General features: G+C 34.9%; 1 protein-coding gene and 1 pseudogene across 1 annotated transcript; both read right to left on the bottom strand.

Moving 5' to 3' along the window:
• Positions 1-4,337: 4,337 nt before the first annotated feature.
• LOC104218367 (F-box protein At5g49610-like) lies at positions 4,338-5,543 on the bottom strand. The gene is made up of 2 exons (XM_009768845.1): positions 5,029-5,543; positions 4,338-4,932 (listed from the first exon to the last, which is right to left on the bottom strand). Exons 1-2 carry the CDS (start codon positions 5,541-5,543, stop codon positions 4,338-4,340), a joined length of 1,110 nt encoding a protein of 369 aa, XP_009767147.1.
• Positions 5,544-7,402: 1,859 nt separating this feature from the next.
• LOC104218366 (mediator of RNA polymerase II transcription subunit 20a-like) lies at positions 7,403-13,425 on the bottom strand (annotated as a pseudogene).
• Positions 13,426-18,313: the final 4,888 nt, after the last annotated feature.

An 18,313-nucleotide genomic window follows, 5' to 3' on the forward strand; every position in this document is an offset into this window, starting at 1 on the left:
TTCCATCATGGATTTGTGCACTGGGTCGGCCATGCAAAGTGGATCCCGACTTCGATTCAGACCTAGACTAGATAATTCAGGGGAGTTTTCTTTACGTCTTGCTTTTTATTTGTGTGTCATGGGGACATGCCACAATTTAAAGTGAGGGGTAGGATATGTAAATATGTATATGTGTATTTTTTTGAATTTTTTGGCTTTTGCCGATGATGGATTTCCTCTGCTGTCTTCTTGAGGGATTAAAGTTAAAGAAAAGAATTTAGTTTTTTTGTTTTTGTTTTATTTTCTTAGATAGTGTAACAATTCCCTCTTGGTTGTGATGTGATTTCTTTTCAAGATTTTTGCTTAAACCGGGTGTAGTTAGTTTTTCTTTTGTTAGAAATAGGAAAGTCTTGAGTTGTGATATTAAATGGAGATAACCATTTTAACTTTATTGTGCCTTGAGAGTAATGAGTGCTTAGTCGTAACGCCTAGGCTCAATTCTTGACTCTTGGATAAGTGCCAGAAGTTGTTTGAGTTTGATGTTGCTTAATTGCTTTAACTAGAGAGTCGGGATAGATCGAGTCTTAAGTAAGTTATGTGCCAATACGTGTGTGAGGTATTTGTTGATATTCTGTGCATGTCAGTTGATTTCTAGAACTTGCCCTGTGTGTTTGCAAAGCGAAATGGCAGTCTTGTTCAATCTAGGAAGTGATATAGGCATTTTTTTTGTTGAGCCTGTAATCCTATTTCTTTGGCAACCACACTACAAGCCTGACCCATTTTTGTTTGAATTAACTATCCATTTGAACCTTTTACCTCACTTGAGTACTTGAATTTGTTATGAGCTTGTTAAAAGCTAAATTGAGCTATGGTCAGGTTTTTGAGTGGAACTATTAATAAAGGAGAAAGATGCATTGTTTGAAAAATTATGAGAGCCATTTGTAGGGAATTGGAAAAAAATTCAGAACTTTCAAAAGAAAAAAAATGGATTCCTTGTTAGTGGTAGTTTTCATCTTGGTTGTCCTTAAAGAATTGGGAGCTTAATGCTATTATGTATGACTAGTGTGGTTTGGTTCAACACAAGTGTGGGGTTTAAATTGTTAATGTATATGTATTAAAGTGCTTAGGGAGATGTAGTCACTACATCCAAATGTATCCTACCTGTATCGTAGCCTACATTGCAACCAAATAAAGTCTTACTTGATCTTTAACTGAATGAGCTCAATTAGTAGAGTATTACACTACGGGAAAGCCTATGGTATGTCTTCTGTGCCACATGAACTTTAGTTCTGAGAGTGAGTGAATTCTTTTTATCTGTAGTTCCTATTTGTTCTTGAATTCTATTGTGTGTGAAAATACTCTCTATCTTTGGTGTGAGGGCACATGACTTGTGAAGAAAAGGTAATGTCTTTGGCCTCTGTATCAGAGTAAGTGAGTTAGCTTTTGAAAAAAATATAGTGTTTTTGAGTCGAGTCTTGAGACTAGGATGTTATGATAGGGTGCTTTGTATGCTTTAGATATTGTTGGTGTGATGCATTAGGGAAGTTGTCTGATAAGAAGGTCGCCTCTATATGAAGTGCAGTTTGATTACTCGAGGACGAGCAATGGTTTAAGTGTGGGGTGTTGATGATAGGTTAGAAACCCATATTTTAGTCATAGTTTGCACTCTAATCACTGTATTTTACTTGTGGTTGAACATAATTAATGGTGATTTTATTCTTATTACATATTTTATGCCTTGCAGGAATTAATTCCGAGCTATTAAGATAATTTGGAGCTAAATTGAATATGTTAGAGCTTTTAACTCTGAGTAAAAGCCCAATGAATTAAACCGGAATCGCATTCGGGGGTTGGGGACCAGGTCTGGAAGTCAAAAAAGTGAGAAAAAAATATTACTCTGGAAAAAATGTACTAACGCGCTGCGCCGTGCCATGGCTGCAGGGCACGGGCACTAGTGCAAAATTCCTGCAAAGTAAAAAAAATCAACTCTCTAAAATTCCTTAGAGTAATTTTGCACTTCGGCTAGGAAAGGGTAGTTTCGTTCGGGCCCGTTCCTACATGGTATAAATACACAAAAATATAATTTTTAGAGGACTTTTGACCTTGGAAGCTTTTGGAGAGCATTAGAGGCTACAAGACACAAGATTTCATCTTTCCATCAATTCAATACGGGAGTTTGGATTGTAACATTAGATTGATATTTTCTTACTCTTTAATTATATTTGTGATGACTTTCTCCATGAATATGGAGTAGTTTCCCTTAGGGTTTGACGAATATGGTATTTTGATTGATATTTGTGGATTTAACTCTAGTTCTTTGCTTGAATTTGTTTATGGAGCTTTGAATTGTTTGCAACTTTATTCACCAGTTTATTTAATCGAAAGAAGAATCTTGTGATGAATATCTTGCATTATTTTATTTGGTTTAATTCAGTGATTCTCTTAAGTAATCGAAAGAGCTTATTGAACTGTTGATTAAATCAAGTTAGGAGAATATTCGAGAGATATTTTCCTGAATACATTAACGCATGCTTGCATATTTTCACAGTACTTATATTAGTTCACCTCGAAGAGTTAAGATTTAATCGAGAGAGCAGTCTTGACAACACGTTTGAACTAATCATCGAGTGAATTCGTGAGAATTATGGGAATATTAGAGTGAATTAAACTAGAGTTGGATCCCAAATAGCTATCATGTACATATCATGTCATGAACCTTATTTCTCCCATTGATATTTCTTTGTTACTCAACTCTTGTCTTCTAGTGGTCAATTGTTAATTGTTTTAGTTTCATAGTAAATTTTAGTTATTAATCATCCCAACCAATGTGTTAATCATCCTAAATAATATTAAGCCAGAAATTACTTGAACATTGTTTAAATTTAATCCTTATGGAGACGATAATCATAATTATACTATCTTTGGCTAGCGAGCATTAATTTGGGTTATGTTTTGCGCTCGTCAAGTGTGCGCCTCACGTGCATCTCGTGCGTCACACGTGCATCTTCTGTCAGTAAAAACTTTTTAAAAATTTTATTTATTGTTAAAATCTATGCATGACATATAAAATAAAATTAAAAGGAAAAAAGAACAAGTTCAAAATCTATGTACTATTCGTTTCAGGTGGTCAGTGACGCGCAGTTGTAACAAACTAAAAAACAGTAAACTTATACTTTATTTCATATGAATTGCCCAAGTAATCTAAATCACAAAATTATTAAACTCAATCCAGTACAAAAATATTTAAAATTAGCATTTTTATTTGCATGTACAGCAACTACAAAATACTATATAGTGTGGCGACAGACAGGGCATGTAGAAGAAGTGGACATTAGGGATGCAATTAGGGTGAACCTTGTGGCCGCATAGAAGCTCGACCTCCAACAACCGCTTCCCAGCAGATCGTACAAATATCTAAGTCATATGCCTTTACGGGGTGCTCCTGCATCTCTATGTCCATGTCCACTGGATCAGTTCGGTTACATAGATACCACCTCCTAATACAATAAATAAATGCACACGTGAGTGCTATCAGAGCTCCAATAAAAAGGTAGGATTTCCATACAAGCTCTGACTAGCAACCACGGTGGTGCACGTGTTGCGCAGTAACATAGCATACGGACAGTAGAGTTAACCTGGTGTATAACAACACCATATGTGCAAGTCTTGCTAAACCTAATGAAGGCAGATCACACCAGGCACTCTCACACACACTACAGGAGCATCTCGTAGATATCAAGTCGTAATTGAATTGGTAGCCTAAATCCAACCTTAATAAGATATCTCAAGTAAATCAAATAAAATTAGCTTTAGTATACACCTTACGTGTATCTGGTGTGTCACACATGCATCTACTGTTAATTAGTAAAACTTTTTAAAAATCTTATGTATTATTAAAATCTATGTATGACTTTTGTACCGAAAATCATACATTTGATTAATAGTGCATCAAAAAAATTAAATCGGAAACCACATGTTAGAATTACCAATACAAGTTTTATCTTGAGTGATAATTTTTTGTACAGCAAATCATTATTATGTTATATGTTAAATTATTTTGGAGTAAAATTAGGTATCGTAGTATCTAAAACTAATGTAAATCTAACAACTTGAAACTCTTCACAACGAATCTAAAGAAATTTCTTACTTCATACATAAAATAAAGTCTGTTTTTTTGTCCAACATTATATAAAGTCTTATAAATACTTTACCATATGCATTTGACTCTTCTAATACAAAACAAATCTTGAACGTGTCGACCCATAAAATGAAAGCTCTTTCTATTAAGCAAGTACAATATAATATAATATGGAGAAATTAAGCAAGTACGACTTAATTCTTTCTTATACTAACACATTTTAGCCACTATTTTCCCCTATCGCTTTCAAACCAATTGGTTCTCTATCCGAACGAAAAGGAAATATTGCACTATAATCTGACTTGTCCAATTTTACCACATCAAAACTTGAATTTTGTTCGTTGAAAAACATTAATTTATCCAAACCCATCATTAGAGCAATATCACTATCGTAAAAATCAACTGGACTTGGATATTTTATCTCTCTTTTAACGGTTTCAATCTCCACTTCTTTCTCCTTATTCCACATATGGTTTCTTGTATTGTCAATACACCAAAGCTCTAACATTTCATTCCGCGATAGGCAAATAAATCCCAGCTTCCCTTCGTACTCCACCAGTTTCTTGTCTGTATAATCTTTATTTTCGGTTACTGGCTCTGGAAGTGAGAATCTTGGACGAGCTTCTTTGCCATTATAGTTTAAGACTAATACGTGATCATCATCTGTGAGAAAATAGACTAAACCACTTACGTTAACGGGGAGACAAGAGGGTTCGAAAAACACGTCGTAAGGAAGTGAGATTATATTTGTTCGTCTCCAGGCAAAAGTCTCAGAATCGAAGATTTCACAACAATAATTGCCAAGCCCCAAACGCCTATAAACAAAGATTCAAACGAAAGCAAAAACCAATCAATGAACAATGGATATATGATTTTGAACATAAGAAAATTATGGTGTAAATTTTACATACCTACGACGAGGTGGTGAGTAGTCTTGTGACAAACGAATAATCTTGAAATGTAAAGGACTTGATTTGAGTACCACTAGAGCAATCTTGACCGTCCGATACCTCGTTTTTGGATTAGGCAACACTTTCCATTCTCGAGTACTAGGTTTACAAATATAGTACATGTGGTTACGATTCTTTATTCTTCTCACACAACACAAGACCCCTTGTTTTGAAGATGCCTCGATCTTTGTGTTGCGATAATGGTTGAAAATTTTATATTCAGGTTTATTCAATGGATCTTTTCCAATACAATCGTCCATTGAAACAAACTCTGTAACGTACTTGTTATTTTCTAAACTTTGAACGAAGTAACCTAAAATATTATTTGTTCTCTGACAATATACTTGCATAAAACCTAATTTATATGTCAAGTTTTTCCACGTCTTGTTAACTACTTTGCAAGCATCTAATGTTTCCAAGGAAGTTCGAGTTAATATCTCGAAAGCCATATCAGATGGAAGCTCTGAAGAAGCCATTAATGGAACTCTTTAAGGAGTTAATAACTAGAGAAAATAAAGAGTGTTTGATTAATGTAAAGAAAGATAAAGGATTAATGAATCTTGAATCAGTACATCTCTTTGAAAGTACTTAACTAATTTATAATAAGAGGAGTACATTGAAGTCTTGAAGATAAAGCAGATAATTAAGTTCATATATTATAGAAGGAAAAAAAATAAAATAAGAAGCAGGGATTTGATTTTTGAGATTTATCTTATGGTCAGCAACTTTTCCTTCTTGCTCATACTTAGTAGGCGATTACCATGTTTTTCCCTTTATAATAGTATGTGATCTCGACTACGAGAAGTGCATTGAATATTATACCTTTTATTACTGTGGAATAAATTATTTTACCAAATCAGAACTGAAGATAGAAATAGAAAAGGCACAAATGTTTGTCCCTAAATAATGTAGCAAGATCAGATTTCGCAAGGTGGTATATGGTTTACACATTAATTTCTCTTGATTAATGTAATTTTTCCATTAGAGGATAATAATTTACCTTGAAGGATTAAACAAGTCAAAAACTCAGTGTGTAAATGTTGTTATTCATTAATAAAAGAGGATTAAATTCTCTAAGTACATCAATTTTATTTTAAAAATTTCAGAAGTAAATTTCTGAATGAAAATTGACAACTGGATAATCAGATCTTGCAGTTTGAATTTTGAGGGAAGAAATAAAGGAGAAGAGAAAATAAAAAAGGATATATTTCAAGTATAACATCTTTTAAAAAAATATACTTATGCATTACAAAATTTTCTCGAAAAATCAACGAGGTCAAAATTTGACTTCAAAATAATTAATTAACAATTAGGCTTGTAGTAGCAGGGTTTAACGTTAAATGATAGATCCAATAGATAAATCTAGTTTCAAAAGCTTCAATATCCAATATGGCCCTTGATAGGGAGGTGTGAAGGTTAAGGATTGGGGTAAAAGATTAGGTGGCCGAGTGCTTTTTCTTGTTCTTACTAGTAGCATTAGTACAACTCTCGTATTGTTTTTAGTCTTAGGTTTCTATTGTTGCTTATTGTTGCATTCCTTAGGGTCATCTTACCATCTTGCTATTTTAATGCTTCTTTTATATGGCTCCTCATTGTTGTATCCGACTGTCTTCTTTTAATTATTGTTGTGCTTATGCTTCATTGAGCCGAAGGTATATTGAAAACAGCCTCTCTATCTCCACGAGATAGGAGTAAGGTCTTCGTACACACTACCCTTTGCAGACCTTACTATGTAGGATTACACTGAGTTTGTTGTTGTTTTAGCACAAGGGATGGCGAATGGGGCGAAGCGGGGCTAAATAGGGCGGGGCATGACCGGTTGAAAAAGAGAAAAACTGTTAAACAGGACGGGGCACGTTGAATTTGTGGCAGGTCAATGCTTTAGGCGCCCAATCCTACCCTATTGTCATCCCTAGGTACAAGCCTACACGAAGGCAAACCACAAACACAAACGTTCAGCTTAATTGTATCGGTTACACAAATTGCTTACATTCTTAAAATAATACGCTCTTACATGATCAATAGGTGTCCTGGCTAAAGAGATTCTTCTCCCTAATTATTCACTCACACCCCATGTTTGATACAAACCTGTTATATTTATTAATTTGGTACAAACATTAAGCATGAAAAATGATCACGAGTTTGGTTGCTGTACCTCACATCATATCGCCTTTTCAAGATATTCTAGGAAGACGCCGCGTGACATTAGGCCTATGGTGATGGAGTTTGAAAGATTTTCTTTCCATCTGTGGTACAATCCTGGATATCAGTTATGTGTTTAAAGTCGGTTTTTCCATGTAAGGCAGTAGTAGCAGTATCATAATGAACTAGTGTCTGAAGCTAAAGGAAAATCATTGCTTTTATCTTTTTGTATTGAGAATATAACAGGTCCAGGGCTAAAATCTTATATTGCTAGCAGAATTTTATGCTACAACCTAATTTCTCACAGCTTGTGCAGATTGAGCTGTAGCTATCATTTGAGCCATAATGCTAGCATACTGTACAGCTGCGTGCTGTGAAGTATATTGATCAGAGAGTCCAAACTCTGAAAAATTCGGTTCAATGTGCACGAAATGACCTGGTAATGATCTTTTCGCAAGAGCTTCCTTCCATATGTCGAAGAATTCACCCATAATCTGGTGTGATTTCTCCCATGAGGAAATTGGAAGATATCCCATCTATAAAAGAAACAAACAAACTTGTGAGGCCAACATGCGCATAACATAGAACTGCTTGAAATTTATAAACGACCGTTGCAATGCAAAGACTAGGTGGAGAAAAGCTAAGTACACCCAATTAACGCATACTATATAATCAGAAGAAAGACAGAGGGGAGATCATGCTGAAGATAATGGGAGGAAAGGAAAAGAAAAGAACGTCCATTGTGTATTTGATATATAAAGTAGTTCTACCTAAAATAGAACCAACCTGAAACAACCTACTAGTGGGCTATAGACTAGTCTTCCTTTTTTAGTTGCCTCCCCCCCACCCCCAACCCCCCAGGGGGTGTGGGGGTGCTGCTAAAACAGCTTGAGCATGAACTAGGCAACAACAAATGATATCCATCTAATAGTGCATCCAGATAAGGTAGTCATTATTTCGCATCAGCATTTCGAGAACCTTAATAGATCAGATCAACAAGATAGTCCCCACACAGCATCACATACCCCCAGAGACACCAAACTATTGACTTGCTTCAATCCATTCCACTGTACTTTCTTTTAATGCTAAAAGAATTAGGATTCAAACTCCATCAGCCAGCCCTATTGAAGTCTCAAGTGAAAATATGCTTATGTGACCATGTTCTAGCATTAAGTAAAGGACACAGGTAGTAATTATTTTAGGAAAGCACAATAAAAATCAATTCCTCTCCATGCAGAATACCAAGCATAATAGATCACAGAAATCCTCCGTAGCTATGTTCCAGAGAAGGCTTAACCACATAACAAGCATTCAACAGAGAATAAATATCTAAAGCTTGTTTCATACCTCCATAACTATTCCCCTCAAGCTCTCAGAGTGGATTGGAACAACTTTTCCCACTCGTAGCTGGAAGTCACCAAGTTGATACTGAAACCCCTATGTAAATCAAATATTTTAATGAGTATTATGAAGTAGTGCTAAGTAAGTCCATTTTTAGAATTCTGAAGGATAAATCAAAGTACCAAAAATTTCCTTCTAAGAATCACCATAGAGAACAGACAGTCTTCACCAGCAACATATAGTGCTTTTGGTATTGCCAAAAAAAAAAAAAAGCTTGGCTAGTTCAGAAATGAGTCCTTTTTTAAAAAGTCTAGCTGGCCAGTGGCCCCAGACTCCACTTGTGGGATTTTACTGGGTTGTTGTTGTTGTATAGCTAGCCTATGGCCACCCAACTGGATAACACAATGGATTAAACTTTATTTTAGGCTGAATACATAGACACCTAAACTTGTCAGGATTTTAGATTTAGACATTTAATAAGCTCATGACCTATTAAGTGTTTGATCTCTATTCGAAACTGTACCTATTAGACACAGATGTGTTGAAACAGTTAAGAAAATACATATGTGTGTTTCACACGCTGGTGACACGGCAAAGAAGCCACTGAGAGAATAGTTCAGGTGTCTAAGGGCAAGTTTAGGGGCCCACATATGTATTCAGCCATCATCGTGAAGTTCTTCAACCTTCACTTTTATTAATTAGGTAAATAATTTTATTAAATTGGGGTAGTTCTTCAATCTACACAAATAATTGAAGCACAATAACTGCGGATAATATCACGTATGGACATTTAAATTTACAAAGCCGATGGGCTAGGTAAGTTAATCATCCTCCTGCAGTAAGAACAACAACAACAACATACTCGGTGTATTCCCACAAGTGAGGTGTGGGCCTGCAATAAGAACAACAATTTGCAAATATTCGTAATACAAACCTCAAAATTAAGTGCAACCCTTGTTTTGTAAGACTGCAACTTCTCCATTATCGTCTGAATTGATGACTCTGCTTCCAAGATCAACCATTGCCCTCTAATTACAAAATAATACTTGTTGGGCTGTTCTTGAAGCGAAATACCCAAAAAATCACGGGGAAACTCCAATGCATTTGCTTGTTCTACTAAGAGAGAAAAAAAGTCACTCAACAATCAAATCTCTTATAGAGGTGCAAAAGTACTCACAAAAAATGACAGCAAAGTTGCCCCGGGGGATTTGGCCTAGTGATATGAGGAGGGCAATGTGTGATGTGCAAGTTAGACATACATCATGGGTTCAAAGCCTGCCGCATGCAAAAACTAGGTATTTAAGTGGGAAAATGTAGAGGGGTGGACCCATTATACATCGAGTTCCAAACCGTGCACCACTGCCCTCGGGAGATTTCTCGTTTATAAAAAAAGATGATATGCAAGGTTGAAGCAGGTTCACATGTGCACAATATATGCACTATCAAGCCTAACTACACTGTGAATGAATAGCTTAAACTTATCACTAACATATATGTCAATGCTTGTAGTGCATCTGTTATATATTGCTTAAAAGGACCACTCTTCTTTTCCCAAAGTACCAGTTTTCAGCCTTACCAAAGGCTACTCAATGAGAGCCCTAACTTTTCACTCTCAATCTTTTACCTTATAAATCTTTACATCCTCACCCTAACATTTCATTTTCAATTTTTTACACTGTAAATCTTCACATCCTCTTGCCCCTCCCATTTTATCTTTGTAAAATTCTTCTTAGTCGTGCTCCTATGCGAGTTTAACACACTTCCAAAAGGCTGCATTACAGAAGAAGAACAATCCATCAGTCAATTAACTAGACACTTAGGGTGTGTTTTGTATGAAGGAAAATATTTTCCGGAAAATGTTTTCCAATTTTCCCATGTTTGGTTGGCTTAAATGTTTTGGAAAATATTTTCCTCATTAACTCATTTTCCTCCAATTGGAGGAAAATGTTTTCCCTATTAAGAGAAGGGAAAACATTTTCCAAAACTCGTTCTCAATCTTCCCCACCAACCCACCCCCACACCCCACCCAACCCCAACCCCAACCCAATTTCAACCCCATCCCCACCAACCCACCCCACCCCACCCTAAATAAAAATATTGTTAATAGTACTTTCTTTTCATGTTATATATAGGTTTCTTTCCATTTCAACAAATGAGTATTTTTTTCATGATATAAAAAGGTATTTTTTTTTTCATGTTAACAAAAAATACTTTCTTTTCATGTAGAAAAAGTATTTTCTTTTATTTCAACAAAAAAAAAATCTTTTCATGATGTAAAAAAAGTACTTTTTTTCATTTTAACAAAATGAGTATTTTCTTTTCATAATGTAGAAAAAGTATTTTCTTTTATTTCAATAAAATAAGTACTTTATTTTCATGTTGTAGAAAGAGTACTTTCTTTTTCAACCAAAAAAGAGTATTTTCTTTTGAGTTACGGAGCACAAATTTCCTTTGGGTTTGTGTGAATTTTTAGAAGAATAATTAAATTCTTGAAGAAAATAGAGTCCTGAAAATGTTGGCTATTTGGGGGGGGGGGGGGGAGGAGGGGCAAGGAGAGTAGCATAAAAAAATATTTTCTACCCTCTAACCAAACACTAGAAAATTTTTTCCGAAAAAGTATTTCATTCACCAACCAAACAAGGGAAAATAAGTAAAACTACTCATTTTCTAGTAAAACACTTTCCATGGAAAACATTTTCCTTCGTACCAAACACACCCTTAGTGTCAGCTAGATCTCCTCCAAATCATTCAATGCTACTTCGCTTATAAATAGTTTATCTTACAGAAAGTAAACCTACCTATAAATCCAAACTTTTTAATAAATCTAGAGGGGAAAAATCACCCTTTTATAGTAAATCATAGGTTGGTACATAAATAAACTTTTACCTTATCCCAAAAATAAAAAAGCAAAGATCCTTCATAACCATTATGCTCTATTTGGACCCAAATTTCCAAAACTACTTTGCTTAAAAATAATTTACCTTACTGAAGATAAAACCTAGCTAAAAATCTAATCTTTTTAATGAATTCAGAGGGAAGAAATCAACCCTTTATAGTAAAACACAGGTATAAACAAAAAAGGCAAGATAATACTAGTTTTTATTAAATAGATTACATGGTTAATTATGTAATGAAATACCTCGGAGCATGGGTTTATAGAAGCTAAGAGTAGCTTTCCATCTTCCTTCTTTAACACCATTTATACTCTCAACACACTGAGATACTTCTGTTAGTATTTGCGTGTTGACTGTTGTGCCTGCATTTGGCTGTCAGTGCAAAACCCTAGGGACACACAAAGTAACACAGTGTACACATAAATATAAGTAAATGCACCAAAATCTATAGAAAATGTTACTTCTTTTGTAAAATTCAAGAATCATTACCATTTGATTGGCATATTGTTGATTGCAAAAACAAGCTGGAGAAAATTACACCCTAAAACCCCTTTTAGCCCTTAGGCTCTTCTTGGAGGAAAGAATGAAGGGATGTTTTTTCCCAAGTGTGCGCTCGCTGGCTGCAAAATTCCAGGAATATGTAGATTTTGTGCGTATACCAAAATATGCAAAACTCATACATGGAATGCGACTTTCATGCGTCCTAAGCTAACTGATGTAAAGAGCCGTCAAGGAGTGGCATTAGCTCAAATCGCATTTTTCAAATGAGTCATCTAAAACTCAATGCTGTAATGCAGCTTATGAAGCTCAATTAGAATTCACAACATTTAAGTCTTAGTGGTTGAATGTGTTTTGCTCTTTCCAGATTCTGACCGACCATATAGCAGAGAGTATTCGTACTCTAAGTGCAGTTGAAAATTGTGATTAACTGAAACACATTCAAGGCTTGCGATTTATCTTTTTAGATTCCTGACATGCGAAGATTAATGCAGTGGAAATGTTTGTTGCTACAGACACTTTGTCATTTCATGAAAGGGCAGCTGATATTCCTTTTACTTATCAATTCTCAATGGGTTTCACTCAATTGCTAACAGGAACACATGGACAGACATTTGATGATTGGCTGCGGGCGACTAATGAATTTTCAATTGGCAATATGAACTCGCCAATATTGGAGCTAAACCCAATGACAATTGAAAACCACAATATTCCATTCTTGATAACCTTTACCTTATAAAAAAAATAATTCCATTCTTGACAAAAGCTGTCTAGACAAAGAGTACTATATGGCGACATGTGAATCGGAGAAATACGGGAATATAAGGGTCGAGGGGACCGAATTCAGAACTGGAGAAAGGCCAAAGCAAAGACCAAATGAAACGGGTCATAAAAATGTGGAGTGTTTATAGAAACAAAGAGCTCACTGTTATAAGTGTCATCTACTGGAAAATGCTAATTCGAGTGAGGAAATTTAACTTTGGGAACAAAGTACAAAACTCAAAAACCACAAAATAATGCAAATTCAACACAACTAATAACACCCACAAGATCATAATCAACAGAAGGGAGCTCGGATTTTTAAAAGAAAAAAAAATTGAAACTTTCAAAACTCAAATTGAGCTAAATCCATATTTTTTTAAGAAGGGAAACTTTGTTATATCAATGCTCAAAACTAAAAAACGATACCTAGAATTAATCGATTGTTTATAGAAATTACCACCTTTTCTCGGACGAAGCAGCGAAGGAATTGAAGGTTGAATGTAGGTTATCTTTGAGCCCACATTACTTCATTCGCCGTCGAAAATGGCGGAGGAATACATCGGAGTGGGCGGCGAAGCGTTGAGCAAAACAGTTAGCCAAAACCCGGTTGTTTTAGCGACTTACAAATCGCATAGACATGCGCGACTTACAAATCGCATAGACATGCGCGACTTGCAAATCGCATAGACATGCGCAAAGTGTGCGTTTGTTGGCTGCAACATTTCAGGAATATGTAATTTTTGTGAGAATACCAAAAATATATAAAATGCATACTCGTTGGGAGCTTCTGAGTGAGATATGGTATTATGTCGATGGTTTTGATTTTTGAACACTCAACCAACTAATTTCAGATTAATAGCTTATTTTGTCAAGCTTCTAAAATTAATTTATTTTTAAAAATATTTTTCAAAAAAAGAATTTTTGGTGAGAAGTAATTTTTTGTTTGGCTAATCGATTTTAAATTGCACATTTAAGCAGCAATTAATGTTTGGCTAAGCTTTTAAAAAGTATTTCTACGTGTATCTTTTCAAAAGTGTGTTAAAAAAATTACTTTCTGGGAGAAGCTATATTTTTCATCTTCTAAAAAATAATTTCTGTTTTTACTCATGTAAACATGTGATTTTTGACCCTCCCCAAGAATTTTTATATTTTAGCATGTAAATATTTAATGTAGGCCTAATCTAGCTATTTCAACTATTTTTAACTTCTTTGCTTTATTTTCGTCATAAAAATAGAAAATTACAAAAAAATATTTTTAGCTTACGTATCTTTCCTAAATTTAAATAAAAATATACAAAAATAGTACCTTATTTTATTTTTACATAATTTTGAAATACAAAAAATATGTTGCATTTGCATTTAGGAATTAATTTTGCATTTTTAAATTAGTTAGTAATTTATCTGCTTTACAAAAAATGGAAAAATCACAAAAAATAGTTTAGTTTGTATTATTCAATTTTTAGATTTGAATTTTGTTGGTTTTCCTTTAATTTGGTATTTAATTAGTTGTAATAATTATTAGGGTTAATTTATTTAATTTTCTAGGATAATTTGGGGTTAGGAATTAATTTAGGTTTTATTTTAAAATAAAATAAAATAAAATAAAAAAGGAGGTTTGTACCTACTTAAGAAGTTTCTAATAAGTGGTGGGGTTAGAAATACATTAAATGTTTAAGTGGAAATAATTAAAAATGAAAAAGGTGATTTGTAATGGAAAATGCACTAACTTAGTGCCTATTTAGTGATTGAAGAGCTGAAAAACAAAGAAGGAGGCCTGGGCTGGAAAAAAAATAGAAAAAGACTGTGAAAAAGAAGGGGGAAAAACGGCGCAGCTTTTCACGACACGACCCCCTAGATTTCATCTTCTTCCATACACCCATGGCAACAAAATCCTAAAACACCAAAAACACTCCCTAACAGCCATTTTTGGATCTTCAGAACAAACACCTTAAGCTTCATCTTCTTCAGATAAGGAGCAGCCAGCTTTCATGGTTTCTTAACAGATAACACACAAACACAGCCTTCCATCGTCCAAACAACGTCCCTTTATCTTCTTCTCTTCACACCCCATTGGCTTCTTCTTCTTTAACAACGGCGAACTCGACAGAAATGTCGTAACACACACACACGCACGAACAATAGAGAGGACATGGAGCTGATAGCCGCAAAATACCCCAAATAGTCCATTTCCAAAACTGTTCCGGTGAGTTTCGAGGTTGTCGAAGAACGTAGTTCTAAGGTTTTCGGTTCGAGGTTTCGATTTTGCTTGCGGTTCCTATTTGACTTTGCCGCTGTTGTTTTGTTTGAATTTGGAAGATAAGGTCAGCTCATATTTTCTAGCACTTTGATAATACTACTGTACCAGTGTTGATTTTCACAGCTAGTTTGGTTATTGTCGATTTTGCATCCCTGTATTTGTTTGACGTAAAATATTTTATTATCTTTGGTTAGTTGGAAATGTGAGTTTAAGTTGAACGCCTTCTGATTTATTTGAAGGTTGCTGAAGAAGTACATGATTTCCCTTTGAATTTAAAACTCATTATTTAGAAAGTAAACAACGAAAGCTATGGAAATTGTTAGCTAAAGTTGAAAAGTATTGCTATTTATATCATTGTGTCCTTTTGATGTGTTTTAACGATTTGTTGTATGTAGTTGTCAAATTAGTGCCTTTATTTATTAGATTAGCAGTTAACTTTTAAGATGTCTGAATGACGTGTTGTATCGTATATCTACTTGTGAAATGGCCATGTTTCATATTATTAAATCCTATAAATATTCTCACGATATTTTGTCAATAAAGAATTTAATATCTTTTGATCTCTTCTATTTTGGTTTCACCTGAACCTATGTCAAACAATTTTGATATGTTTGTTTTCTGTACATATTGGAGCAAATGTTTACTTTAATAGTAATGTACCACAGATGTATCCACAATAGTTCTCCTATTGAAGATGGTTTTCTACAATATATTTTCATAATCCATGGCCCGCATATAATTAATTTCAATCCTTAGAAATCGAGGCGTGCTATTTAGTTGAATTTTCCATGGCCCTCACAAACTTGAAAGTGCGTAGTTGCTTTAGGCACGTTATTTTAATAATTTACCTTCCTAAACTCGGTGCGCATTTATGTGTGACCTAAATCCAAATCTCAACAACGTTAGATAAAATGTGTTGCGAACCGCGGGTGCATTTATGTAGCGTGACTTACGATGTGTTTTAAATAACTTTGAATTTTTCCTGAAATATTAAAAGCTGCTAAAACAATAGCAGCTTTTGCTTTTTACTTTTTTTTTGCTTTTTGATTTGGGTCCGTATGATTCATCCATTTTGAAAGATATGAAAAAAAAATATGTTAAAATAAGATTTTAATTTAATCCCAACAATTTATCTCATACTTTTGTTTTAGTAGCCTCTTTGTTAATTAATTTCACATTGACTTAGCTTAATAACAATGAAGTTATCCTCAAAGGTTTAAAGTGTCAAAGTACGTCCCTTTATTAGTAAATAATACAACAACAACAACAACAACAACAACAACCCAGTGTAATCCCACTAGTGGGGTCTGGGGAGGGTAGTATGTACGCAGACCTTACCCCTACCCCAGAGGAGTAGAGAGGCTGTTTCCGAAAGACCCTCGGCTCAATAAGACAAAAGGACAAAAGAACAAAAGGAAACAATATTAGTAAATGATGTAAATAATAAATAGCACACTCTCTAGTTCGCCTTCACTTTCCATAGTCATGCCTTACTCTAATTATTAAAAAGATTAATTCATAAACAACGTAGTTTGCTTTAGGCACGATTGTTAATAGATTATCGTGGCTATGGGTACGGTTCCCGTGACATAGTTATGATACCTAATTCCCAAATTCGGGGGTGCATTTCATGTGACCCGATCATAACAACTTCAAACAATAATAAAATAAACATGTCGCGAATCGCGAGTGCATTTCATGTAGCGTGATTCGCGGTGTGTGCCAAAACGGCAAGTGTACGACAATCGTAACTTGTTAAAGAAATAATTCCATAAATTCTAAAAGCGGTTTAAAATAATTAAAAAACGGTTATAAAAGTAAAAAATGCAATAAGTTTAAAACGTGTAACAAATCAGATAATTAGGCCAATTTTAATAGTTTAAGCGACCGTGCTAGAATCACGGAACTCGGGAATGCCTAACACCTTCTCCCAGGTTAACAGAATTTCTTACCCTGATTTCTATTTTCGCTGACTGTAATACAGAATCAATTTTTTCCTCGATTCGGTATTTGAACAGGTGGCTTGGGACACCATAAAATTATCTCAAGTGGCGACTCTGAATCTTTAATTGAAATAATCTTGTTTCGATTGTCACTTAAATTGGAAAAAACTCTCTTATACCCTTTCGGGTGTAGGAAAAAGGAGGTGTGACAGCTCTGGCGATTCTGCTGAGGAACGAACCCATAATCCCTGGTTTAGGATTTAAGAATTTGATCTTAGAATAATTGTTATATTTGGCTTTATTTTTTTTATCTAGTTTTGTCCACATGTTTGTGCTTAATGTGCGAAATTTTACTTTTTACCGCTTTTATATTATCTGAAATGTATATATAAATTGTTACGAAACCCCTCTTCTTTCTGAGTCTTCTGAATTTATGGTGCACGTGCGCGTGACCCACCTTTCTGTTAGAAGGCATACCAAATAGAACGAAGTTGGGTCAAGTAACTAGGCCGGGTAGACTTTTGTGCTCCCGGTACGTTGCCCCCACTTCGGCTCGAACTGTCTGCTTGGGTAAGCCAAGTCTAGAACAATAAACTCAGGTTTTAAACCTAGTATAACAAAGCCTCATGTCGGATCCCTAGTAGGAACGCTTGTTTGCATCACGTGCATTTGACTTTGGGGACTCAACACATGGGTTGGGTCCTTCTAGTACAGGTGCACCCAAAATAACAGACCATCTTGATGCATCCTATGTGCTACATGTTGCATTTATTCAAGGGTAAAAGGGTCATTTGGCGGACCAATGATAGTTGAGGGCAAATGAAAAATGAAAAAAAAAGAAAGAAAAGAGAGAGTGAAGTGTGGGGATAAAGCGAGTTGGGCCCAATTATGTTGTTAAAAAAAGAACTTGAAATTTCAGGAAAAAAAAAGATTTTGCACTTTTTCATCATTTTCCGAAAATCAGAAAATCAAAAAAAAAAGAGAAAAAGAAAATCCAAAAAGATTTTACATGTTTCATCATTTTTCAAGAAAAAGCAAAAAATAAATATGTTATCTCTAAATTAGTTGTTTTTTTTCAATTATCGCCCGTATCCAATCTGCCCGAACTACGCAAACTTGATTCTCGTCTTTCGGGGCGTGATACGTAGGCAACCCACATAGGGTCCGGTCTTCCTAGTAAATCTTAGGTTCTTGGCTTCGCGGGGTCATAGCCAAATTTTGCACTTCTAGCCACCTTTTGGCCAAATAAGTCATTTTGCAAAAGTAGCATCAATCATGTCAACCATGTGTCTAGTAAGGAATGTTTTTATCTCACATAGTGTTGGTTTAAGTTTTCTTATACAGGTGTGGATTTATTTACCGGAGTTTAAGCATGACAGACACCCCGTGACCATCCAGTCAGGATCGCT

The sequence above is a fragment of the Nicotiana sylvestris genome, chromosome 6 (assembly GCF_000393655.2).
Source record: "Nicotiana sylvestris chromosome 6, ASM39365v2, whole genome shotgun sequence".
NCBI classification, from domain to species: Eukaryota; Viridiplantae; Streptophyta; class Magnoliopsida; order Solanales; family Solanaceae; genus Nicotiana; species Nicotiana sylvestris.

Excerpts from the sequence above, each read along its gene's own strand:
- LOC104218367 (XM_009768845.1), bottom strand. The coding sequence starts at position 5,543 with ATGGCTTCTTCAGAGCTTCCATCTGATATGGCTTTCGAGATATTAACT. Across the intron at positions 4,933-5,028 it reads TACTCACCACCTCGTCGTAG|GCGTTTGGGGCTTGGCAATT; the intron begins GTATGTAAAATT and ends CTTTGTTTATAG.